This window comes from Oryza glaberrima, chromosome 12 (assembly GCF_000147395.1).
Source record: "Oryza glaberrima chromosome 12, OglaRS2, whole genome shotgun sequence".
Classification (NCBI taxonomy): domain Eukaryota; kingdom Viridiplantae; phylum Streptophyta; class Magnoliopsida; order Poales; family Poaceae; genus Oryza; species Oryza glaberrima.
Window position 1 is genome coordinate 23,704,300 of NC_068337.1, and position 27,294 is coordinate 23,731,593.

Genomic DNA, 27,294 nt, shown 5'->3' on the forward strand with positions numbered 1-27,294 from the left:
TTATACTGTAGATTTGCCCATGTCTCCATCCTAAAATATAACAATCTTTAAACGGATATGAGGATGTTTTACGAATCTAGATAGACAGTTGCCAGAAGTAAAATAATTATGGGATGGAGGGAGTACGTCTAAAGTAACACATGCCATGGTAGCTAGCAATACTTCTACAACTACTTATACATGCTACTTCCTTCGTCCCAAAATATAACACTACCTTTCTATAGCATAGATTCTAAAATATAGCTACTTAATTTTATAGTATAAATATTAACTAGAAGGATAGCACTAGAGGAATAGTAGTACACTAGAAATCGGTCAACGTGTACACATGCATATGTACACCCCACTAGTCAAAAAGTATATATATATATATACCCACTGAAACTGATATACATAGTTAAGCTAGTTGTAATAAAGTTAGTAATCTATGGCAAACACTAGTAATTAGTTGACCGATCGACTTGAGAAAGTCTTGAGTAATATTTTGTATATATAAACAAAGAATACAACTCGATCTATGGTTATCTGCTTGAAAATATATACATACAGCAACTTGGCTGATCGTCGGTTGGCCGGTATCATGCATGCCGGGGCGGCGCCGGCCGGCCGGCCGGCCGCACAATAAAATCACTAGTTGCAGACGTGCATGCATCATGCATATGTAGAATCTGGGTTCGTTTGTCTGGGTTAAGAACCCATTTGCCGCACACGGAAAACGGAATGGTCTATTAGCGTGTGATTAATTAAGTATTAGCTATTTTTTTTAAAAAAATGACCAATAAGACTTTTTAATCAACTTTCGTATAGAAACTTTTTACAAAAAAATACACCGTTTAGCAGTTTGAAAAGCGTGCGCTCGGAACACGAGGGAAAGTTGGGGAAAGAACTCAGCTTACTCGTAAAAAAAAAGTCTCACTCGGTTAGGAAGGAATATAATATAATGCACGCATGTAATTGGAAAAATCAATATATATTTGTAATTTTTTTATAGCAAATAATAATATGTTAGCAGCGACGGAGCCACCTCCCGGATATGTCAGGTGGCCGCCTGGGCTCTACCGCTGGGTATCCACTGTCAACTAGAAAAAATGTGGTAGCTACTGACTATATCCTTATTAATATTGTCTTGGAAAAAGAAACATAGTCGGCTGTCGGAAAACACTCACAACATTAATATCCTAGATTTGGTGGTGCCGCTAGCTCTAATTAACACTATGCCATTACGAGTGTGTTACAGTTGGATCTATATAAATTTCGTTTTATATATGTAATAATTTCCGTAGTTGTTGATGATATACTGTGAAAGAAAGGTAGCGGTGATCGAAGTTTAACATTGGAGACCGCGCGTCAAAAACTAATACTCCTATTCTTATAACACTATATAAATAATTTTTCTGAACGAACACCCCCAATAAATTAAATTACAGAAGGGACCATAAGTACCGTGCCTGCAAAAATCAGGCCTAGATAGATCTCCTTATCCGGGGGTATGAAGAGCGGGACGCATGGCGCCCATCGATCGATCAAGCATATATATGTCAATCACATCGGCTAGCTGATGATGATCAGTGACATACTATATACTCCCTCCGTTTCGAAATGTTTGACACTATTGACTTTTTAGCACATGTTTGACCGTTCGTCTTATTCAAAAAATTTAAGTAATTATTAATTTTTTTCCTATCATTTGATTCATTGTTAAATATATTTTTATGTAGGTATATAATTTTACATATTTCACAAAAGTTTTTAAATAAGACGAATGGTTAAATATGTGCTAAAAGTTGAACAGTCTCAAATATTTCGAAACGGAGGAGGGAGTATATATTGCCAGTGGCAGATTTGTTTAGTGATAATCTCCAAGCTCAACACTTCAAGAGTATGTGTACATGCATGGGCCGGTGGCAAAGCTCGATCATGCATGTTACTGCATTGCATGTGTATATATATATGCTCGTCTTAATTTGCTTGCCGACTTGCAGTAGCTACCATGCACACACATACTCCTACATATATATTCTCAGTTGATCAGCCATTTTATTGTTCTTTAATTATCTCATATAGATAGATAGATACTTCCTCCGTCCCATAATATAAGAGATTTTGAGTTTCTGCTTGTATTGTTTGACCACTTATCTTATTCAAAAAAATTTGAAATTATTATTTATTTTTTTTGACTTACTTTATTATCCATAGTATTTTAAGCACAACTTTTCGTTTTTTATATTTGCACAAATTTTTGAATAAGACGAGTGGTCAAACAATACAAACAAAAACTCAAAATCCCTTATATTATAGGATAGATGGGGCAGATACTTTATATATTTGTGAGACCCCAGGGTAGTATGGTATTAGTACAATTGAAAAAGAAATAACATGTGCAATGCAAGTTGCATGGATTTTTTTTAGAGAACGGTATTTTTTACCTGACCTCTACATCCAACCGGATATATACGGCCATTGAAATAGGGAACTTAGCCCCGCAAACAACCCAATCTGAAATTCGCTCCATAGGAGATTTGAACTCAGAATCTTGGGGTACTACTCAGGTCACTATAACCACTAGACTACATGACCTTTCGTCATGATGCTCTCACATAATCATCATCTTTGTAGCTATTGATCAGTTAACTGCATATATATGCATGCTAGGTTGCAACTTGTGTGGTTAGTTTATGTTTATCTACTCAGGCATCCATGTGTGTCTGTTTTCTAGTCCATGTTCTGGATCCCCTTGCTTCTTGATTTCTTTCTTCTTCGATCTCTTCACTTTGTCAGTACTACTATACATACTGTGCATGATCAGTCAACTTAATAACTTTTGTCTCTAGTACCTGTATATATGGCTAGGTCTGCAGATAAGATATCTGAAAAATCACAGCAGTTATCACACACTTTTTAATTGATCCACACTGATGCTAGTGTATATATTGTACTGTACACACACTGTTGAAGCATCTACTAACTAAATACTGGTAGCTACACATGCAGAGTGTTGATCTTACGTAGTATTATGGTTGATGATTAAATGCTGTTTGATCTACTCTGACTGACCTGATTGTTCTAGTAGTACGTGTTCTCTCTGATGAATGTCACATGTAAACATCAGATACAACAGTAGCTAGTGTTTCCTAATTATATAATACCAGTGACAGTAGCCAGTATAGTATTAATATATTAATTAAGTGTAGTAAGCAGGTGAGATCGGACCGGTAGGTACCGGCAGTTGGTAGTTTTTTCTGGTGTAGAGAGAGAAAGAGGAAGAGTGTCAGAGCAGCAAGCAGGTTAGGTAGTGTGTGTGTGCATGATTAATTGATCATCAGCTGCATGCAGGGTAGCATATGCTGATCAATGGAAAGATTCCAAAATCCTTGATTTCTGTAGGGCCATATGCCAATGTGCAGAGAGATCATAATATGAGAGAGATCTATAGAGAGAGAGAGTGTGTGTGTGTGGGCCACTGCACATGAATACATCATGATCAGGTAGCTGCATTAACATGATCCTGGACATATATAATGTTATAATCAACTGCTAAAGTGCTAATTGATTGGTTAAATAAGCTATAGGGCACATCATCTAAGTAAGCTTCTAGTTTTGAACTGGCTCTCGAATTCATTAATTAATTAGCAATAGAGTATTGTGATGTGATGAGATCGATGTATGGATGGATCAGACATGCTCACAAACTGAGGAATCTTGATGAGTTCAATTGATGAACATTAATATAAACTATTGCTAGTACTGGAGTATGGTCGTCTATGATTAATTAGCTAGGTGATGATTAGAAAGATTAACTAGCGGCGATCTGCTGCATGAATTAATGCATGCATGCATGGTTTCTGATCGATCGATCGATCATATGAGAGACCAGTGATCATATCATTGCCATGCATGCATGTGATGGATCGATCGATGGAGTCGCAGGATGATGAAATAAATGCGTGAGATTCTCGCAGGTTAATTGGCACAAATTATGACCAAATCTATCTTCCATGGATCGAGATCATATCGATCGCTTTGATTTTGCATCTCGCGGTTTCAGTCGTTGCAGCTGCGTGCGTGCATGCATGCGCATGCGCCGACATGTGGCGCCATGTGCGTGCCGGCGCGCTGTCTCCGCGCCACGCGCGCGTCCATGCACGAACGCGCACGCCGCGGCGCGGCGGGACCCCCGGCCCGCGCGCCGCGCCATGGCGCGCGCCCGACGCGCCGCCCCCAGTAGCCGCCCGCCGCGCGCGCGCCCACCGCTCCAGTTCCCATGTCTCTCGCCGCGCGCGCGCGCGCGCCCACGGTTCCCGTCCATCTCACGCCGCGCGCGCCCGCGCGCACGAGGCCAAAACGGTAGTAGCACATAAAGCACGCGGCGCGGCGCGCCCGCGCCAGGGCATGCATGCATGCATCTGTGCGTGTTCTGCTTTGTGCTCGATCGATCGATCAATCTAGCAGGTCAACATTTGGATCAATCAGTAGATCCTGGTCAACACACAACAGCATGTTTGTGTACAGATTGATATGATATACTCCCTCCGTCCCTAAATATTTGACACCGTTGATTTTTTTAGGCCCCCTTTAAATCACAGGAATACAAAAACCGGAGGAATAGGAAAAACACAGGATTCTAACAGGAATACAAGTGTAAAATAGAGGATTGCAAAACACAAGAAAAACATAGGAATGACCGTTTGATTGAGCCGCAGGAAAAACACAGGAATTTGAGGAGAGATAAAGACTCAAAGGATTCTTAACATGAGGTTCTACCACATATTAAATTTCCTCCAAAACTTGCATGGGAAGAGGCATTACATAGGAATTTCATAGGATTCCATAGGATTCATAAAATTCCTATAGGAATAAAATCCTTTAAAATTCCTATGAAATTCCTTTGAATCAAAGGGGGCCTTAAAGATGTTTGACTGTTCGTCTTATTAAAAAAATTTGTGAAATATGTAAAACTATATGTATACATATAAAAGTATATTTAACAATGAATCAAATGATAGGAAAAGAATTAATAATTACTTTTTTTAATACGACGGTCAAAAATATTTAAAAAAGTCAACGGCGATAAATATTTAGGAAGGGAGGGAGTACGAATTAATCAATCCTCGTCTTGTGAAAATTTTGCATCAATCAATTTTAATTTTCCATGGGATGCCCAGCAGCATCAGCCACTGCATGTGATCGAGTTGATGTGCAGTTAGCGACAAGTGAAGTGACAAGGACATATACAGGACAAAATGTCGGTTGCATGTATACTGTAGATAGCTAGGTCGAGTCATAATAACACTCTTAATTATAATATCACAATTCAAAGCAACTCTCTTCAGCTAATTGTTGCTTAATTAGAGAGCTACGTAATATATATTAGCTTGTGTTAGGTATTAACCACTGATTAAACACAACCTAATCACATTTAGTAGTAGTGTCTACTAATTAATTAAATTGGTTTCGAGTAGAACTGACCGTTAGTGGTTTGTTCCGACAAAAAACGAACATGTCGTGGTTGATATTTGATAATTGCAAAAGCAGAATCAGAATGTCATGTGAAGTAGCCCAATTGATTCGATCAAGATCGAAACTAGCTAGTATACTAATTTAATCAAGTAGTTCCAATCAGTCTCAAATTGATCATGTATTCATTTGAATATGTAGTAGTAGTTGCTGATCCCATATGATCATCTAGCTCGTCAATCACTTTATCAAACTGAGCTCCTAATTATGATTTAATCATTCAATTTGTCTCTAATTAATTGGTCTTGCGCACGGCGAACCGTTACAAGTTTATTCCAACCGGCCGGCTTGAATTTTGAATTGACCGGTTGGTCGATCGATCGATCGATCTCAACCACCAAAATTTAGATGGATGTCTTGGTAATTAATAAATTAGTTGTTAATAGTTTAAGCCAAACAAAAGACTAATGCATGTTCTTTAATTAGTTTATGTGAGCACAAGAGAACACCTTCCGGAGTTGTAACCTACACTACACGTTACTAATCCAAGTCCATGATCTAGTGGTAATTTGGATCACATGGTTGCTAGTAAGTTGTCACAAAAACAACTTCTCTTAGCACTCTAGGCGAGATGGTTTTAGATCATGTTGATAAATTATAACCGATCTAGTCTTTTTTAAAAGGCGTAATTGATGATTTTCTATTCCCAACACTACACCCTCTATTCTGAAATAGACGACGACGTAGAACAAGTAACGTCAAACCTAAAAATCTCAACTTTTACTTAGAGCAAGTTTAATAGTAGCCAATAACTATTAGCTACAAATCATTTATAATCAATTTAATAGCCAATTCATAGATAGTTACCTATAAACATATACTACGCTAATAATACATGGTTTCACCTGTCATACACACATTGCGTCTTGAAGTCAGTGCTGCAGCTAGCTACAAATCTGTATCTCGCTGCTCTTCTCTTTGCTCTTTTATTTCCTCGAAATGTGTTTATAACTAGCTTATAGTTTGCTATATATTGTACTTGATCTTATAAATTAAAATGAGTTCTTGAAAAAAAAGCTTATAAATTAAAAATAAGTAAATACCTACATAATTTGTGCTTAAACTGATATTGGTATATGATGATGAATCGTAGTAACAATTTAACAAATTATTTGTAGAGAGCATGGACAAATATATTTTGTCAATTTTATATATGGCCACCACCAATAAGAAAATTAAAGTGGGTAGCTAGCTAGGACTCAGATGATCGATCAGATCATATGGATGATCAAAACATGCACATATATATGCCTGATCGAATACTAATCATGCACGCAAATGCTGCCCCCACTAAATAATTATTACTAACATGCCTGCTAATTAACTAAACTAGTACTACTAATTAGCAACGCTCAAGTTGATCATTAGAGCAAGGTTAGCAGTATAGCCAACTACTAACTCTAATTCGTTTATAGCCAATCTAATAGCTAATTTATATAATAGTTGTTTACTATACTATTAGTATATGGTTTCACTGTCATACACACATTGCGTCTTGATGTCCGTGTTACAGCTGGCTACAGATATATAGCCCGCTGCTCTTCTCTCTCATCTTTTATCTTATTAAAATATGTTTGTAGCTAGCTAATAGTATGCTATTGTACCTGCTCTTAATTAGTTATAATTAAAATATAATTAACTAATAATTAATCACGTCGTCGTCGTCCTGGTGACCGGTATACCGATCGAGAGAGAGAGAGAGAGAGATAATAGGGCTCCGTGCTCCCCTCGCCGGCGCCATGTGCCCTAACCGCCCAAAATTAAGATGGATCGATTCGGATTCGCCAACCGCCGCCGCGCCGGCCGCCGGCCGCCACGCGCGACGACGACGACGCGTGACGCGCACGCGCGGCCGCGCACACCGTTTCTAGGGTTTCCTGTGGATTATTAGTCCTATGAAATGGTATTAATTAGTAATATAATTAGTGTTTAATTAACCTCTGCTGGGTCGTTGTTGATTTGATTAGTTTATTATTAGCGCTAATCTGATTCTGATGATATGCCTCGAGCCCCGTGCTAACGTAACCATGTGTACTAATTAGTTTATTTGAAGGGAGTTGACTGTGTTGTACATTTCATTCATTTGCACACCACCGTTCACCACGTAGATCGATTTGGCTTATTTATATATATGACGTACGGTTCGATTTCGTCACAAATCTACGAATATTTGTTATTTTCGTCCAAAAATAGTTTGACGTATTTCGACTAAATATCTCTATCTCTTCTCTAATACTATAAGAATTAAATATTTTGTTGTCAGAATTTTTGTGTTATCCTTATTTAAGTTGGTTATATGTTGTATGTATCTAATTCGATGTGATAAGTCTAAATTAACTATATACACCACTATCCCAACCTAACCCCTAGAGGAGAGGCCTCTCCCTCTCAGCTCCAGCCAACCGGCCCACACCATCTCACCACCCCATGTCGCACGCTCTTTTTTTCTGCCCTTTTTTTCGTTTTCTTTTTCTTCCGATAATCCTGATCCTCCCCTTCTTTTTCCAATTGCCACTCCTTTCTCCTACTTTTCTCCTTTTTCCTTTTTTTTTTCTCTTCCAAATTTCTTTCCTCATAAATATTTTTCTTTTAAATTTATCATTGTTAAGGTGCATGCAACAAAAAAAATCTACAGTAAAAAACTTTTATACTAATTGAATAATCAAAATTTTGATATTTGGTCCACATCATGTGTATCACAACATGCACATGCGCCAATTTCTAGAATAGTCACCTGATCGATTTGTGAGGCTATAGAAATGTGTACACAAAAGATTCTTCATGTGGTAATGCACGAAGGAAGCGCAACCGGGTTTAATGTTATGTATATGATTTCTGACCTAGTTTTGTTTGTCTTATTTTATTTTGTAGTTTAAATTTACATAGTTTTTATCAATCGTGATAATTATCTTCACATGTTGCAACGCACATGTATTTTTACTAGTATATATATTTTTTAAGCTTTGACTAATGATTAATTCAATTATATCCTGGGTTTACAAAATTAAATGGTCTTTTTCGAGGGATAAAGCTAAGTCGGATCTTAGGAGGATATTCTCTATCTGGACCATCCCATCCTAACTTGACCCATCCCAACCCTTAAAACAAACGCATAAAATATTTCTTTTTATTTTGACAGTTAAAATAGACGTTATAGTTTTTAACGGGGAGTTTATGTTTTCTATATACAAATATTAATTTGAACGAATTTGTTGACATTATATACGACAAACAAATTAAACATCCATCATGTTATTGGACTGATGACACAGTTGAATTGGTTTGTACCGTTTGTGAGCTATATATGACACAGTTGAATTGATATACGTCAACTCGACCATATATATGTGTGGTCATTAAATTAATCATCTTACTCTCCAGCCTATATGTAAACCTTTACAGACTTTTCTCCGTATTTTTTGATGTGAAATATAGTCGCCGGCTGTTGGATCTCACTCTTACACAACACCATAAAACCATAAAGGCATAAACATAGTACCATACAATAGATGTGGATAGATATGACGGAACAGACTTGGAGTGGAGTTCGCTTGTTTATTATTATAATAAACAAAATTAAAACTCCTAGCAGCTAGTTGTACAATAATGAATTATTTCTTCTTTTCCATGAAAAAGAAAATATTGCCCTTCCTTTGATGTTTATTTTTCACTTGTCGGAAAACAATTTTTACATGCAGATGGCTAAATTAACATTTACCCATGCGTTTAGCCAACTGCCTTGTAGCGAACGCATGTAGAAATGTTGCGGGCCCAAATTGGCCCTTCGTGTTGTACCAGTTGGGCATGTACTCCAACTATAGACACATCTTATCTATAGCTGATAATTCACAATTTTACATAATTAATGATGTAATTCTATAAATAAATAGTACTACCTCCGTCCCATATTACTTGTCGCTTTGAGTTTTTTTTTATAATATTTAATCATTCGTCTTATTAAAAAATTTTAGAATTATTATTTATTTTATCTATGACTTATTTCGTTATCAAATGTATTTTAAGTATGATTATCTTTTTCTATATTTATACTATTTTTTCAAATAAAACGAATGATCAAACGTTACAAGAAAAAGTCAAAGCGACAAGTAATATGGGATGGAGGTAGTACGTATATAGAGAGAAATTTCTATAAAATGTTCATTTAATTAACAAACTGCATTAATTTGTCGTTGTCTTTGTACACCTCTCCTTTTCTTTGTCACTTCAAATCTTACGTAGTGATCCTCCCAAACGGCTAACGTCACGCTATTTAATTACACTGTTGGTCTCACTCGCAACATATATTTTTGTCATAGACCTATATAATCAATCTGACCACTAAATCCATCTCTGTCCACTAAAACTCGCCGTCTATCATTATCATACATCAATCAAACAACACTAGGTGTAAAAATTTCCTGCCATAAGGGAAGTAAAAATTATATTGTGTTGTAGATATATATAGCCAGCTAAGCAAGATGTAGAAGTTCTAATAATAATCCAAAAAAATAACAAATACACACGAGAATTACAATTGACCGAGTATATATTTACCACTCATGTATCTTTACAGTTGTACGTAATTTTCAAATTCTCATATTGCCTTGACCAATTTCATGTCCATGTTCTAAGCAGTTCGTAGCCACTCAAAATACAATGCAATATATTCATCATCAGGTGTTGCGGTTTGAATATGCTCTAGTTTTTGCTTAATTGTGCACTCAGTCATTTTAGAACCTTCGAGAATGCAAGCCTGCTGACACAGGTACTGGATGCGATGGGGTGAAACAAACTGGTAAAGAAGCATGTGCCACATACATATAACCCACCACACCACACACTCCACTTTACTCACCATGATGGATACAATCTACTCCATCTTTCATAGAGGGTGATGGTTTGAATCGACATGTCCTTTAAAAGTGTGTCACATCTAAATTAATATTGTGGTATACTTCGTGCAAAAAAAAATCAAGATAACCGTAACACCCGGTCTCCAATAACAGCATTAGTCCGGCCGCTAGCTCTACATGTTGAGTTGGCCCACGCATACATAGTATTATTTTACACTTTCATCTCTACTTCGTATAAAAAATTTTAACCTGTGATGACATGGTTGGAGCACCGAGATTTATAAGCTGATTGTGTCATCCACCTTAACTTCCAAAGGTACAACTAACTAAACCGCCTACCATTGTAACCACTCAAGGCCACATGGACCTAGACCACACCATTATTATGGGCTTCAAACAGAGCGAAGTACAATAATAAAAGCATCAAGAAGCGTTGGTAGTCAACTACACCAGTGTTGACAACAATAGGTGGTCGTCAACTCGTCATTGCCACAGACATGATGAATGCTTATTATAATTGCCACTTGTCATAGTCGCTCATGGAATTTGTGGTTGCCATGGCTGCTCATCATCGTTGTTGCTACATTTACTCAAGGTCAATCGAGCATATTCCACCATCACACATGAAAATGATCAAGGTTGTTAAATCCATATGACCTTAAAGGCAGCCAAATACACCGCCACATGACTAGGAGGAGGGTCACCAATATTGGTGGCGTCAACTAGCTAGGGAAGGAGGTCGAAGGTGAAGTCAACGTTGAGGTATGTGGTGGTGGCTGAGAGAACAGACAAAGTGAGACAGAATATAACTACCTAGGAGATGGCAGTAATAATTTTGCTAGGCCTAGCACTTAGAAGATCTCTTCCTCTCCCCTCCCCCCTCCCCCAAATAAAAACAAACCAGTACGGGATGTGATACATCCTAATACTACGAATCTGAACAGAACTATTTAGATTCGACTAGAATGTGTCGCATCCTGTACTACTTTTATTTTTATGGGACCGAGGGAATTGTGTCTATTATACAAAACTGTGTACACAAGTGTTCTTACAAAGTGAGGAGAAACTAGACGGCAGACAATGATCAAGTGATCAAGATTGCTGATTAAGCCAACTTTGTTAAACTATAAGTGAGTTGTCCATCTCTACTTATAGCTCTTATTTATTTTTATAAAAGAAGTATAAATTTCGGTCTCTACATCAACAAAGGATTTATATAGTTATATCTATGTACACCAGAATTAGCCTTTAGACTAAACTAATGTTTGTGTACAACTCAATATTATTATTAGCTGAGAAAAGGGGGATGGGCAGGACTTTCCTCTATTCTCGCACCTGCAGAACATATATAGATCTCAACGGAGAAAGAGCATGCTGCCTTTTGTAGTACTCCCTCCATACTTGTAAAGAAAGTCGTTTAGAACAATATTTAAGTCAAACCTTAGGAATATAAATCATGAATAACTCTTAAGTTGTTGAATTTGAAAATGTAAAAATTATATGAATAGATTTGTCTTGAAAAATACTTTCATAAAAGTATACATATATCACTTTTCAATAAATATTTTAATAGAAATAAAAAGTCAAAGTTGTGTTTTGGAGATCGTGTCGTTGTCATAAACGACTTTCTTGTAACAAATGTTGGATGCACAAGAACAAAATATGCAGCACCCTACCGTTGCGATCCAATCAGTTTCTGACAAGATCCAGCCGACACAATGAATACCTACAAAATGTTTTTACATTTTCTCTGTTGCCTCATTATCTACATGCCTCGTCCACTTTCACAGATTTTTGGTGTTTTTCTTTTCTTCAAGGCGAAACCAAGGATTATATATGCTCTGTTTTGGTGGAGACAGCATATATAAAGTTTCCACTCATTTTGTCTTAGGAAATCGATCAGCTTGTTTGATGTGTAGCCAATATGAATATTACCAAAATATTGGTAAGTCAAAGCTTGTGTATCGATATATATTTTTTTTAGAGAGTTGTGATATTTGCCATTCTGCTAAATTGTGGATAAAATTTTGGTCAAGATTTTTTGTGCTACATTTGATTTCAGATCAACTAAAGTAACACAAAGAATTAGTTACCAAAATTTTGGTATGGTTCTATTTTGGGTCCTACCAATTAATACTTTAGTGTCAAACCAAGATGGATGACAAATTCTACTGACCGTGCACATTTTTTGTAAATTTTTGTTCAGGGCATCAATGTAAATTCGGTGTGTCCTTTTCCATACAGAGAATGGCGTGGATAAATGCACACATTTCTCAAACTTCTAAACAATACAATCTTCATAAAAAAAATCAACATATGAATTCTTATAAAACTGTTTTAATTTTTTCAAATTTATAATATTAATTAATTACTTTATAAAGTACACTCGAATGATTATCATACATACTCCCTCCATACTCGTAAAGAAAGTCGTTTAGGACAGCGACACGGTCTCCAAAACACAATTTTGACTTCTTGTTTCTATAAAAATATTTATTAAAAAATGTTATATGTATATTTTTATGAAAGTATTTTTCAAGACAAATCTATACATATATTTTTTACATTTTCAAACCAAACAACTTGAGAGTTATTTATGATTTATATTTTCAAGGTTTAACTTAAATATTGTCCTAAACGACTTACTTTGTGTGTACGGAGGGAGTATATCATTCAGCCCTTCAGCTTTTCCGCGAAATAATTTTTGCCTGTAACCGGCTAGAGTTGCAACTGTCACTCGGGGCGATGGGCCATTCAAAAAGCTTAGTACAATGTTTTGGCGTCTACCCACTGTCCTGGGGCCCCATTCTAACCAAACAAATATGATAATTAATTCATTCACAATGGCCCACAGAAGACAAATGACGTGGCTAGCTTGCTCCATAATCCATTTACAATGGCCCCATTCTACTAATTAACACAGACACATTGCATGCACACACAATGACAAACGCCAATAGTGTTATCCACAAAGTGTTGTGTTGCTTAAACCTTTTTTTTTATTTTTTGTCTAAGATAGATTGTTGCTACTTGGAATGCGTGGAATCCCACAAAATATTTTGTGAAATATGTATCACCTGTCTCAAAATATATATAGTGTGTATTTTGTTTAGTTAGAATAAGACTTTGAACAACAATTAATCTATTAGAATATAATTTTGTTGACACAAAATTAAATTTATTATGTTTGTATTCAAACGTAATTTTATTATACCTTTGTATCGTATAAATAATATTCTTATAGTGTAATTATTGGTTAAAGTCATTTTTAACTTTTAGTGGAACAAAATAAGTCCTATATTTTGAACTATATTTTGAAATGTATGGAGTATATCAAGTTGAAATGTATGGAGTATATCAAGTTCGATCTCTTCCGAACTATTTTTTCTCACAAACAAATAACAATTCCGGTGTTTCAAACATAAACATTGTGCGCATATGCATGTGGAAACAATCATAGTGCACTCACAAAGCTAGGCTAATGTAAGCATGAAGAATTAATTTGGAGGGTCTATATCTGCAATGCTGGGAAGCATCCATTGGTTAGTGATGTTGGTGGTTTCTATCTTGGCTAATGGAAGCTTGCCAAGTGACAAGAGAAATGAAGCAACAAGAAGCTACTATAGAACAAAACCCCTAACTTTGAGATGAGGTAACAGTACTTTAATTAATTTTTAATACTATATATATATATATATATATATATATATATATATATATGGCCAAATTAACCTTTGCTTGTCCTAGTAGCATACTCCCTCCGTCCCAAAATAAGGCAGTTTTGCACTATTCACGTTTAGCGTTTGACCGTTCGTCTTATTTGAAATTTTTTTATAATTAGTATTTTTATTACTATTAGATGATAAAACATGAATAGTATTTTATGTGTGACTAAATATTTTTAGATTTTTTATAAATTTTTCAAATAAGACGGATGGTCAGGACACGGATATCCACGACTGCACTTATTTTAAGACGGAGGTAGTATATACTAAGAGGAAGAGGTACCTCATCGGTCGCCACGTGGACGGGGTTCCAGAAAGCGCCACCTAACTACCACTGGATCCAGCGGTGGTTATGGCACCAATACAGTTCCATCAGCTTCTTAGCATAGTACTACTATATTTGTGCATGATCTGCATTGTGGTTTTTCTTTAAATTTCTTTATTTGCTTACCTTTGATACGTATAGTTTTTTTTTTTTACAGGAGTAACATTGTTACTCCTGTAAAAAAAAAAAAAGAACTCTCTTGTGTGCTTGTCAGGGGAAGCCTGGATTTGACTAGATCAGGTCAGGGCTCAACGATTTATTTTTCTATGTACTATCATTTACTTTTTTTCAGGCTTTCTAATAAAATCTCAAAAGAAATTAAGGAGACGAGTCTAGTAGGGCTCAAGCCCTAACCGCCCTATACATGTCTCCATCCCTAGTGTTATTTTTTTATTTTTATTTTTTTGTGAACGCCTAGTGTTAGTATTTATGTATATGTACATTTTGAAATGACAGCTCCATTCATAAACTAAATGCTGTGTTTCGGAGTATTGGTTGTCAACTCATTTTTTCGTTAAAAAACGAGGTAGCTGATTAGCACATAATTAATTAAGTATTAGTTTAACAAACATAAAAATAAATTAATATAATTTTTAAGGTAAATATTCCATAGATTTTTTTAAAAAAAATAAGAAATGTGAAAAAGTAATATTTAACAATTTAAAAAATTTGCGTGTGAAAAATAAAAAAATAAAAGTTGGAAAAGGGAAGTGACGAATAATTAAAAGTTGGAAAAGGGAAGTGACGAACACACACCGAGGATTTGGTCAGTTGCTTATGTTGTGGTGGAATCTGCCCATATAGATTTGATTTATGATAAACTTTATCAATGTAGGATATGTTGATTTAGTTACTCATATGCTTTCAGAGGCTGGGTATACACGTGTGCCTATGAACGTGTCTAACTGGTCGATGGTTTTACGTCGGTCTACCGTTAAAAGAATAATTAGCTGTAAATACGATCACTAGTGTGAGGTCTAGGAATTGAACTCAGGTGAGTTGGTTTCCAACTTAAGAAATTTAACCAGTTGCTTCGCTAATGATTTTCTCCTTTAATGTAATTTAATTTCTTCTGAAATTACCGCCGGTTGATCGAGTTATAATCAACTTCTTTTTTTTTCCTCGTGCACTGATGCATAGTAGTACCTGTTAACAAAAGAACAAAAATATATACTTATGATCGAGTGCCTAATTAACCCTTCTGATGATACAGAGCATTGGTGAAAAAATATATCAGGACAAAAATCTAGAGTTTTTTTTACCGAACCAAAATCTACTAGTAACGCGTGACTAAGCCTATGCACCTCTCATGCATGGCACGCGTAGAGTTATCGTGGCATCATTTCCGAGCTTAATCAGCAGCTAGTTACTCTACACGGATCACCAATTAATTAGCCACCTGCAAGCGTACACTAGCTTAACCTGCATGCATATATTGTAGTGTTGCTCTCTAGTGAAAGCTAGTACTACCTTTCTAGTATTTTTTTTACTTCCTCCCTTCCATTTTAAGAGTAACTATAAATTTTTGTCTAACTTTGATCATCTGTCTTATTTAAAAAAATATATTATTATTATTATTATGAGATGATAAAACATAAATAGTACTTTATTCGTGACTTATATTTTTAATTTTTTTAAATAAGACGAACGATCAAAATTGGACGTGGAAAACCATGGTTACACTTAAAATAGGACGGAGGTACTACTTCTTAATTAGTTGCAACATGGTTCTCGATCGTTAGCAGTAAATAGTCACTTATATATGGATCCCACTTTAACTGACGTATGGGTTTATACATATTTTCAATGGACGGATAGATCCACTCACTATGGTACAACAACTTTTTGCTAAATTCTGATCAAATTTCATCCCAATTTACTGCTTCAAATTCAAATTTTCCGAAACTCAATTGAAATTTACCTCAAAATCGAAACCTTGAAATTTCGCTGTTTTTACCGCGGTTTCCTCGAACCCATTAATTATATAGGTGAGAATTATATGCAATTAATATAATCTAGTTTATATTCAAGATGTTAGATATATGGAAAGCACGCGTGCAGGGAGAGTAGTATGTCACGCAGCTTTCGATCGCTGTCTTTACCTCTCCGGTAAGCAAGATACACTTAATTAGTTAGGGTCATTAGTTAATTAACATTTGCTGTCCTTATTACCATTGTATACAAATTTGTGGAAAATGACTTCATTCATTATTAGTGTGGAAATTAATTAAAGTCGCCGACCAAAAGGGCACGAACCAATTAATCAAACCATCCGCGTGTTAATAATTTAATTAGTGCTCATGTAATTAGGAACAAAAAAGGAGCTAGCTAGCAATGCAAGTGGGTGAAACATAATAATTAGTAAAATGACGATATGCTTAATTAGCTTCTGATTACTGTACATGTGACCTATTTGTTGATAATTACACGCTTGATTGATTAGGAGTAACAGTCTAGACATGCATAGTACTAAATGATATCTGTTCAGAGGAAAATGTAAGATTAATTAGCTCATGATGGCCTAATCTTCACCTGCATATAGTAGCATTGTGTCAGTCACTGATTGGCTAATTTTTTTTAAGCTCTAATCTTCCAGAGCAATCTCAGCAAGCTACATATTCATGGGACACGTGTACCGGCAGGTGGGACCCACTTGGAGTATAGAATGTATCGGCGAACGGCAGCAAGACACGTGCCCCCTTGCTCCCCAGAGCGAAGTAACTGAGGTGGCATGCTGCAGTCCACGTCATCATCCAGGGTGATTAGTCTAATCACGCTGTCTAATTAACCGGTAATCTCCACTGGATCATGAGGAGATCTAAGCTTTGGGTTATTAAATTTTAGGACACTGATGACTTGCTTTCCATAATTAGGCAGCTAATTAAGCTGATCTCCATACTAATACATACGTGGACACAGGTCGCTTTTACAGATGAGAAGTAGATGGATACGAAATGATTAATTAACCAGATCAGTTACACTTTTTGTAGCCATATGGAGACGAAATGAGTTGGCTGTTACTTAATTACCATTTGATTATAAATTAATTTGTCTGTTTGTTTCGGAAGATATGGCTTGAATTGAAAGATAAATTAATTAATGTGCGGCTAATTAAATTAAGTTCGTAACTTGCACGCTTGATCGACCGCGTGCTGTGCTTTTGCTGCTGTACACATGTCACTGACAGTAGATTTAGACTTGAGATTAATTAGTAGCAATAAATTCCAATGAAATGTCCATTATATTTTGAGTACATTATATATTGAAATTCTTAATTTATTATTCTGCTCGATCAAAATGGCGAAAAAAATTACATTAGGTGTGTAATAACCACAGAAAATAATTTGAAGCAGAGGACACATATAATTGTCTTCTCCAAGCTAATGTTGGAAAAAGAGATTGTTTGTGCGTATCACCAAAGAAAGCGTGGACGGTGCGCCGTCTCTCACATTTTCCTTGATAAAATGATGCACACCATGCTGCTGCCATCTCCATCACCTTCAATTTGATTCTTCATCGGTCTCACGTATAAAAAATATCGGTGTCATTGGATAAAAAAAAATCACATAGTCCAGGCAAATACTCCCACCGTTTTTATAATTTTCATATTATAAGTCATTTAATTTTTTTAGCAAACCTTATTAAGTTTGATCAAGTTTATAGAAAAATTTAACAACATTTGAAATATGAAATTAGTTTTATTGAATTTAACATTGAATATAGTTTGATAATATATTTATTATGCTTTGAAAATAGTACTAGATTTTTCTATAAACTCGACCAGACTTAGAGAAATTTGACAAGGAATAAAATCAAACGACTTGTAATATAAAATGGTGGCAGTATGTATATATGATATATCGTCAGAAGCATCGTGACCCGCTGAGGTCTAAAGTGGCTCGGGTCCTAGGTCTGCTCTCAAGCACATTGCTAAGATATAACATTTTGTTGCTAGCAGAGGTCACAATTTTTCTTCAGTTTCTTTTCTTGGAGGGTACGTATACATGCAATTCATGTCTTGAAAATGTTGTATTGCCATCAGAGAGGGAAAGGTTTTGAGCAAACACGTCTGCAGGCTAATTTACCATCCTTATCACCAGATTAATTAATAATGGCTGATAACTGCCATATTCCACACCTTAACTCCGTTCTAGCATCAGCAGTGTTCATATATATAGGCGGTGCCGGGTATCGATGGGTAACTGCAAGATTTTGGCAAATTGGGTGGAGAAAATGCATATCATCATATCCAATTGGGTATAGTATCATGGGTACATGTTTATCTACTAGTAGAGTTCAAATCCTAGTGTCCACAAATATATCTTAGTGAATTTTTAGTTGAAGTTATATATAGTCTATTAAGAAACAGCACCCCCAACCAGCTAAAATTCCCAATTAAAAATGATAATTAAGTATGGAATGGTTAGTTGTCTATACCCAATTAATCAGCTAATAATTCCCAAAAATGGAAAAAATGAAACAGGAATAGGTTTGTTGCCTCTGATCAAGGACTCTAACCTCATATATATAACGAACAACAATGATTAAGCTAAGCACCGGCCTGGAGTAAGTTATCGATTAGTGGAACGCCTTGCCAGCTCAGTGTTAATTTGTCTCTGCATAAATTAGCATATATATATATATATAAGCTAGTTAATTAGCTAGATTTTTACTTTTTCTTTTCTCTTATTGGAAGTGTTCTCTGGCGTCCAGGCACAATGCTACCGCGGTTGCCTGGTTCATTCTTGCCCAAGATTGATTAGCCTTTAATTGGATTAGTTTCTTCCAATTTGATAGAGTTAATTGGTCATCTTAAATTATTTTTTTTTCGATTGAATATGACTCTCGTCGTGATGTTTCAGTGTATATTAATTAGTCAGACTGATGAACGGAAAGCGAATGAAGGATATAATCGTGCCGAATTGGAAATGTGCATGCATTTATTTTGTGGAATTTTGGTGAATTTTGTGGGGGCAAAATTGCGAGTACTGATGGATGCACTGTGGCAAAATTGCGAATTGGAAATGTGCATGCATTTATTTTGTGGGATTTTGGTGAATTTTGTGGGGGCAAAATTGCGACTGATGGATGCATTGTGGATGGGAAAGCAAGGCCAGCTGTTCAAAAATAAATAAATAAAACTGAACATGCAAACAAGTAAATGCAGTTATGTAGGTGTGACGATAACTCGAAACTGTATTAAAGACGAGGCTTATCAAAATCAGCTCGATTTTAACGCGATTGATAATTTGATATATCCAATCAACTATAAAATCAAAGGTGTCTTTATTATTATTCTGTGATGAATAATTGGGCATTGGAGATTATTGGTTTTGTTATTTGAAATTTATTTACGAAGTGGTTTTGGAGATGATTGGATTTACAGGTGAATCGCAGGTTCATTATTTTATGTGACCGGTCAGACTGGGTAGTGTGTGCCGGTCAGACCGGCGGTGATCGAGCGGTCGGACCGGCCAGCCCGCGGTCTGACCGGCCGACGCTGTGTCGGTTTCGATTTCTGGTTGTTTGTTTGGATATCCGTGATTATTTCATGATTATGACTTCTAGATGGATACTATACGTATGTAATACTATTGTTTGCTACTAATAAGTCAAGTTGGAGATAGCTTGGTCTCGGAATATGGTTTCTTTGTTTGTTCCATGTGTAGGTGACTCGATGCCTCGGGAGAGTATTTGCGGTGATGGGCTGGGAGTCGGCTTGGGGATAAGACGACGTCCGTGGTGGTCAGAGATCATGCGGGATACTAAGGCTAGAGTTGATGCACGTGGTTGATGGAGATTCCATATGGCATACGATGGAGGTATTGTGTGCGTATGGGATGCGGAGTCGAATTTGGTAGGAGTCCAAATTTGATACAATTGGTTATGTAAAGTTTCTTTCTTGTACTAGAGGGTTTCCTAAGGTGTTTAGGACTCTTAGTAGGGTTTCCTAAGGTGTTTAGGACTCTTAGTATGAGTTTGGTTCGTGGCTTTAGGCTGCCAATCTCATGTATAAATAGAGGGCGAACATGAGGCTTCCCGGTATCGCTTTGGAGAGCAATTGAGTTGAATTTTGAGTTAGGGTTTCGAGTTTAGTCCAAATTTTTGTAAGGAGTGTTGTTGGTGCACTTTGTAAACACAAAGAGAATCAATAAAGTCGTCATCTACTTTAAGAGTTCTTCGATTGTGTTTTACCGAGTTTAGGCGGTCCAACTGGCAATATACCGGCGGACAGACCGGCGGCATACTGGCGGTCCGACCGGCGGCGACGACAGGCGCGTTAGGCGACATCGGCGGTCAGACCGACTTCCGTCGATTTCGAGGGTAATTTTTATTTCCGCTAAAAGTTTTTAGTTTTTGGTATACCAACCATTCACCCCCCTCTGGTTGGCTTAGTTTTTGTGATTCGATTCTACATCAACTAGGAGCTCAACGAGTACTCAATTTTAAATGTTAGTAGTAGTTTTTTAAAAATAATTTTGGGGTATTTTTTCTATCTCTAACACTTATCAGTTTTTTAACTGAAAAAAATTAGAATTATAAAGTTTAAATCTAAAAATAATTTTTAAAAGTATCTTTGGCTTATAGGTAAAAAAAAATTGCCTCACATATATACATCGTAAGACGAAAATATCAAATTTGGATTGATTGGACCACCGATGATGGACATCTGATCATGAGAGTAACATAGTGCTCGGACTGATATATATATATATATATAACCACTTGTACAATACGCCAAAGAGGCCTCTATGGAGATGAGAGTAGCATGAGAAATGCAGATATATATATGCAACCATTACGTGGATTTTGTATCGATCAGATGAGATCTTTTTCTTTAATTTGGAGATTGCATTATTAATTTTGATGCAAGTACGTACTTATACTAGATGGAATATTGGCAAATTAAGATGATGGAAGGTCTCCGGCCGGCCGGCCGGCTAGCCGTCCTCCACCGACCCGACCGTGGGTGGGCGGCGCCGCCGCGTTGGCAGAGGCAACGGCCGGTGCAAATTGCCACTATTCTTTCATTTCTCCTCTTCTTCAATTCCAAACTCCAGTTTTTACTAGTGCCAAGTGGTGGTACAACTGACAGGCTGACTTGTGCTGTAAAATGTACTGCAAAAGTTGGTCAATGCTGCGTGTGAACTGTTAGACCCGTCACTAAAACAAAAAAACTTAGAGCTTGTTTCACTTAATTAATCTCATCGGGAAATTATGCTCCATTTATTCAGATTATGGAACAGTTTATTACAGCTGTTTTTTACTTAATTACAGAGATAAATTAAATATATTGAGAAATACTAAACTTTAAAAATTCTTATAATCGGTGGTCTATGTAATACAGTGAAAGAAAAAAAATATTTTTAAGGGAATTTATTTGCATAAAGATATATTCGATATTACTCTGGGCACTGATTTTTTCTAATACACCAAAAAATAGAAAATGTTATTTGTAAGAATAATTTCGGTAGCAGTCAAAAGTAAGGATGAACAATAAATGTGGTGAAGGAAAACTCCACTGCTAAATCTAATTTCACGATCGAATTCTGAAATTCAAAATGATATATAGAAATGTTAGAAACAGCGCCAAGCGTCTTCTAAATCTCCCAGGCGCTTAAAACTTGGCTTGCTAAAATAAATCCTTAAAAGTTTCATGCTTTACGCTCAATACACCCACCCAACTAATTTTCAATTATAGGAGCCTGCCCATTGCAAAGCCCAGGTTGTATATTACTAATAACAGAAAAATATAAGAGAGAACTGATAAATAAGAGTAAACAAACTAAAGTGAGGAAAAGAAAGAAAAAAATAAAGAGAATAAAGGAAAATTGAGGCAAACAATAAAAATGACGAGGGCATAAGAAAAGAAGTAAAAGTAGAAATAAAATAAAATAGAGAGAGAACAGAAAAGAAATAAAATAAAATAGAGAGAGTACATATTAATAATAATAATAATAAATAAGAGGGACTTGAATGAAGAAAAGGAGAGAGCATAGACACAAAAAGAAAGAGAGGGGGAAGGAGAGAAAAGAAATAATGAGAATAATAGAAAATTGAAGAAAAAATAAAAGTAAAAAGAAGTATAAACACAAATAAAAAGAGAGAGAACAGAAAAGAAAGAGAGGGAATTGAAAAAGAAGAAGAAGAAGAAGAAAAATAAAAATTAGTAAAAAGAGGAATAGAGGCGTCAGTGTCCAAGTCCACTGAGCTCTGCTCTTCTCTCCCGCGAATCCACCACGTGGTCTCCTCTCCCAACTTCACCTCCTCCTCTTCCCCCCTCCTCCCTCTCCTCCTCCTCCCCTGCATCCACCTCCCCTCCCCCTTCCCGCCGCTGTCTCCTTCCTCCCCCAAACTCTATATATACCCTCCCCCCTCCTCTCCTCCTCTCCTCATCTCATCACCCACCTCCTCTTCTCCCGCCAACTCCAGCTCTCACCTCTCCTTTTCAAGAATCCATCCAAGAATCGATCGAGCACCTTGTTCTGCTCTTGTAGGACAGCCATGCCGACCACCTTCACGCCCAATTCCCCCGCCTCCTCGTGTTCCATACACCACCACGCCTCCCCGTCGAGGGGTGCCCGCAATTCGGTGCGGTTCACGCGCCCGCGCGCCGCCGCCGCGGCGACGAACTCGGTGCTCAGCGCGCCGTCGTCCGTGCCGCCCGCGTACGTGCCGCCGCCGCCGCCGCCGCCGACCAAGATGTTCCCGGAGGCGGGCGACGCGGCGGCGGCCAAGGCTGCGGCGAGGAGGGGTGGCAAGAAGAAGGATGGGCTGAACTTCTTCCAGCGCGCGGCGGCGGTGGCGCTCGACGCGTTCGAGGAAGGGTTCATCACGAATGTGCTGGAGAGGCCGCACGCGCTGCCGCGGACGGCAGACCCGGCGGTGCAGATCGCCGGGAACTTCGCGCCGGTGGGGGAGCAGCCGCCGGTGCGGTCGCTCCCGGTGTCCGGCCGCATCCCGCCCTTCATCAATGGCGTCTACGCCCGCAACGGCGCCAACCCGCAATTCGAGCCCACCGCGGGCCACCACCTGTTCGACGGCGACGGCATGGTCCACGCCGTCCGCATCCGCAACGGCGCCGCCGAGTCCTACGCCTGCCGCTTCACCGAGACTGCGCGCCTCGGCCAGGAGCGCGCCCTCGGCCGCGCCGTCTTCCCCAAGGCCATCGGCGAGCTCCATGGCCACTCCGGCATCGCCCGCCTCGCCCTCTTCTACGCGCGGGGGCTCTGCGGCCTCGTCGACCCGTCGCACGGCACCGGCGTCGCCAACGCCGGCCTCGTCTACTTCAACGGCCGCCTCCTCGCCATGTCCGAGGACGACCTCCCGTACCAGGTCCGCGTCACCGCCGACGGCGACCTCGAGACGGTGGGGCGCTACGACTTCGACGGCCAGCTCGGCTGCGCCATGATCGCCCACCCCAAGCTCGACCCGGTCTCCGGCGAGCTCTTCGCCCTCAGCTACGACGTGATCAAGAAGCCATACCTGAAATACTTCTACTTCGACGCCGATGGCACCAAGTCACCCGACGTCGAGATCGAGCTTGAGCAGCCGACGATGATCCACGACTTCGCCATCACCGAGAACTTCGTGGTGGTACCCGACCACCAGGTGGTGTTCAAGCTCGGCGAGATGTTCCGCGGCGGCTCGCCGGTGGTGCTCGACAGGGAGAAGACGTCGCGGTTCGGCGTGCTCCCCAAGCACGCGACGAGCTCGTCGGAGATGGTGTGGGTCGACGTCCCCGACTGCTTCTGCTTCCACCTGTGGAATGCGTGGGAGGAGGCCGAGTCCGGCGAGGTGGTGGTGGTGGGATCCTGCATGACGCCCGCCGACTCCATCTTCAACGAGTCGGACGAACACCTCGAGAGCGTGCTCACCGAGATCCGCCTCAACACGCGCACCGGCGAGTCCACCCGCCGCGCCGTGCTGCCGCCGGCGGCGCAGGTGAACCTCGAGGTCGGCATGGTGAACCGCGCCATGCTCGGCCGGAAGACGAGGTACGCCTACCTCGCCGTCGCCGAGCCGTGGCCCAAGGTGTCCGGCTTCGCCAAGGTGGACCTCGCCACCGGCGAGCTCACCAAGTTCGAGTACGGCGAGGGCCGGTTCGGCGGCGAGCCGTGCTTCGTGCCCATGGGCGGCGCCGGCGCCGCCGCGTCCCCGGCGCGCGGCGAGGACGACGGCTACATCCTCTCCTTCGTCCGCGACGAGGCCGCGGGCACATCCGAGCTCCTCGTCGTGAACGCCGCCGACATGAGGCTGGAGGCCACCGTCCAGCTGCCGTCGCGCGTCCCCTACGGCTTCCACGGCACCTTCATCAACGCCGGCGAGCTCGCCACGCAGGCCTAGGCACCGGCCATCCATGGATTCTTGATTCCTTGGTTCATTCCAAAACACCTTCCAATCTTCTTGGAGAGGAAAAGAAGATGAAAAGAAAATTTGGAGGGAAAAGGCTTTACCAGAGGGCGCCATAGGCATACATAGGAGGTCCCCGGAGCCTGACCCCAACTCATACACAAACACATCATCATCATCATCAACCTTAATCTCTTGGTTCTTTTCTTGATTTTAATCACTGCATTAATCACACTAGTAAGTATAGCACATTAGTAGTAGTAGTAGAGTGATTAGGGAGAGACTGAGGGGTGGGGCCCAGCTTGAAGCTTTTGCTTTGCTTGTACAGACAGCCAAGGAGAGCTCAGCTGGTTTCTGCTTTGTCACTCAGTGATAGGGATAGTTGCAGTGTTGTGTACACACAGCTGCTCTGCTTCTGTTCTGTTTCTGCTCTGTAAAACTCTCTTGTAAAACTCTCTTGTTATTTACTGAAGGTAAAACCACCCAGTTTGCTGCAAACTGTGGTGATGTTTGGTCACTAATCATGTATGCCTCAATCTCCAATTTCCTTCACTGTGTATATATATATTATATACTCTTCATTCATCACTGTATGATAATGATAATAATAATGATGATGATGATTGGTCCTATTTTCCTCCAAAATCTGAGTGTGAGTGTGTCTGCTTGTGGCATTTCTGTTGGCTTGCTGTTCCTGCTGAATTATGAGCAGAGAAATATTGGTGCCACATTGAAATGCATACTATGCCTTGCATTTTTTTTTCTCATATGTCTGAATGTCTGATCTCTCTGTGTGGGGCTGATCTTTGTTTTCTGGTGGTTGTGTTTGTGCCCTCTTCTTATCCTTTGTGGTACCAGAGTCTCTCTTTTTTCATCAGTTGCAGGTGGATTGATTGATTCAGGTGTGTCCTTTTCTTTTTTTTCATATTTGAGGAGTGATCAGCTGGCTGGAGACCTGCAGTGAATTTGGAGGTCAAATGTTAGGTGAATTCAGTTGAATTCCAGCAGTGTTCATGCTAATTTGGTACAAAGATGAGGCGATTTGTTGAATGCTCAGTACAAACAGTATGCAGATTTGGTCCACCCAAAATTTGCAGTATTTTACAGTCTTATGGTAAATTATTTTTAACAGTCAATAAAACTCTGTTCACTTTTACAGTTACCAACTTACTGCATGTCTCCATGCTTCCAGCTATGGAACAGAGGCTAACTAATTAATTCTATCACCACAGTAATTCCCCTTTCTCTCACTGATGACACCCAGTAAATTATAATACTCTACTACCAATCCACTAATGGCCCCATAACAAAAAAATATAATAAACTAAAAACTCTGAACCCTGTACCACCCAGAGAAGTTGTATATAAAATACTAGGTAAAGTGCACACACTTTCAATGGAACATTGTTCTCTACCTGTCTCAATGGAGAGCCCACATAAACAGCAGCAGCAATCAGCCGTCCATTCTCTCCGGGTGGCTGCATTGCAAAACCATAATTAAACACTAATGGTGTCCATCAACTCAGCACACATTCTGCTGACGCCGTCGTCGACCTCTCGCCGCTGCTGCTGAATTCAGCTCTTGACTCGGCATCGCCATTGGCAGCACTGGCTGCTCCTGCAAATTTTTTTTCTTCTTCTTCCTGTTCCAATCGTTTTCACAAACAATCAAGCAACTGGCTCTGGGAGGAAGAAGCTGTCTTGTTTCCTACTTGTGCATCAACCAGGCAGCTAAGAACATCAGCAGCAGAAGCAGCCTTTCACCTCCTTCCTGCATATTACCAACACAAAAACTTGAGTTGATCTTCTCAGCTGACCGCTTCAAAGATTCACTTGTTGCCAAGAAACAACAGGGACAACGCTGGTTAGTGATTGCAAGATTGTTACACTGACTTCTGTCCAAGGTCAGACCCACAATGGTTTATAATAATCAAACTCAGACCAACAGATGACAAGACACAGTATGCAGCTGACATTTAAAAGGGAAAGTAGTTAGGATCCTTGAGGTTCAGAGAATGCACTTAGTAGCACCAAAGAAGGCGTTCAATTTGGATCAGAAATTGTCAACCGGGTCAGAGATATACTCAGACCAACAAATGACACCCTACGCAATTGACATTTAAAAGAGAAATTAGTTAGTATACATAAGTTTCAGAGAATGTACCAAAGATCAAAGATGGTGTTCAAAGTTGAATCAGAAAGTGTCAACCGGATCAGATACTCACCTCTAGAGGGTTCCAGACGGCGGCTATAGCTGACAAAGATATAGCTGCAAAACTGCAAAAAACAGAAAAACGGCAAAAAGAAAAAACATTCAGAGATTTTCACTCGAACTTTAACCGAAAAACTGCAAAAAAATATTCAGAGAAATACAAACATGTAACATGGCCATGGAATGGGCTGCGGTTGTTTTCTAGTGCAGAAAACAGCTAAACGGGGAAGGTGACATGGGGGTAGGAAGATCCAGGAAACAACTTTTTCCCCATCGCTCTCGTTTCTTCTCGTTCCAGAATCTTCTCAGCGG

General features: G+C 39.1%; 1 protein-coding gene and 1 long non-coding RNA gene across 2 annotated transcripts; one reads left to right on the plus strand and one right to left on the minus strand.

Annotated features, from left to right (window-relative positions):
• Window positions 1–22,823: 22,823 nt before the first annotated feature.
• Window positions 22,824–25,423, plus strand: LOC127756700 (9-cis-epoxycarotenoid dioxygenase NCED5, chloroplastic). The gene has a single exon (XM_052282070.1). The coding sequence runs from the start codon at window positions 22,923–22,925 to the stop codon at window positions 24,762–24,764; it is 1,842 nt and encodes a 613-aa protein (XP_052138030.1). The 5' UTR covers window positions 22,824–22,922; the 3' UTR covers window positions 24,765–25,423.
• A 1,100-nt stretch (window positions 25,424–26,523) lies between these two features.
• Window positions 26,524–27,053, minus strand: LOC127756463 (uncharacterized). The gene is made up of 3 exons (XR_008013219.1): window positions 26,996–27,053; window positions 26,664–26,874; window positions 26,524–26,541 (listed from the first exon to the last, which is right to left on the minus strand). It is a non-coding gene; the product is annotated as an uncharacterized LOC127756463 (long non-coding RNA).
• Window positions 27,054–27,294: the final 241 nt, after the last annotated feature.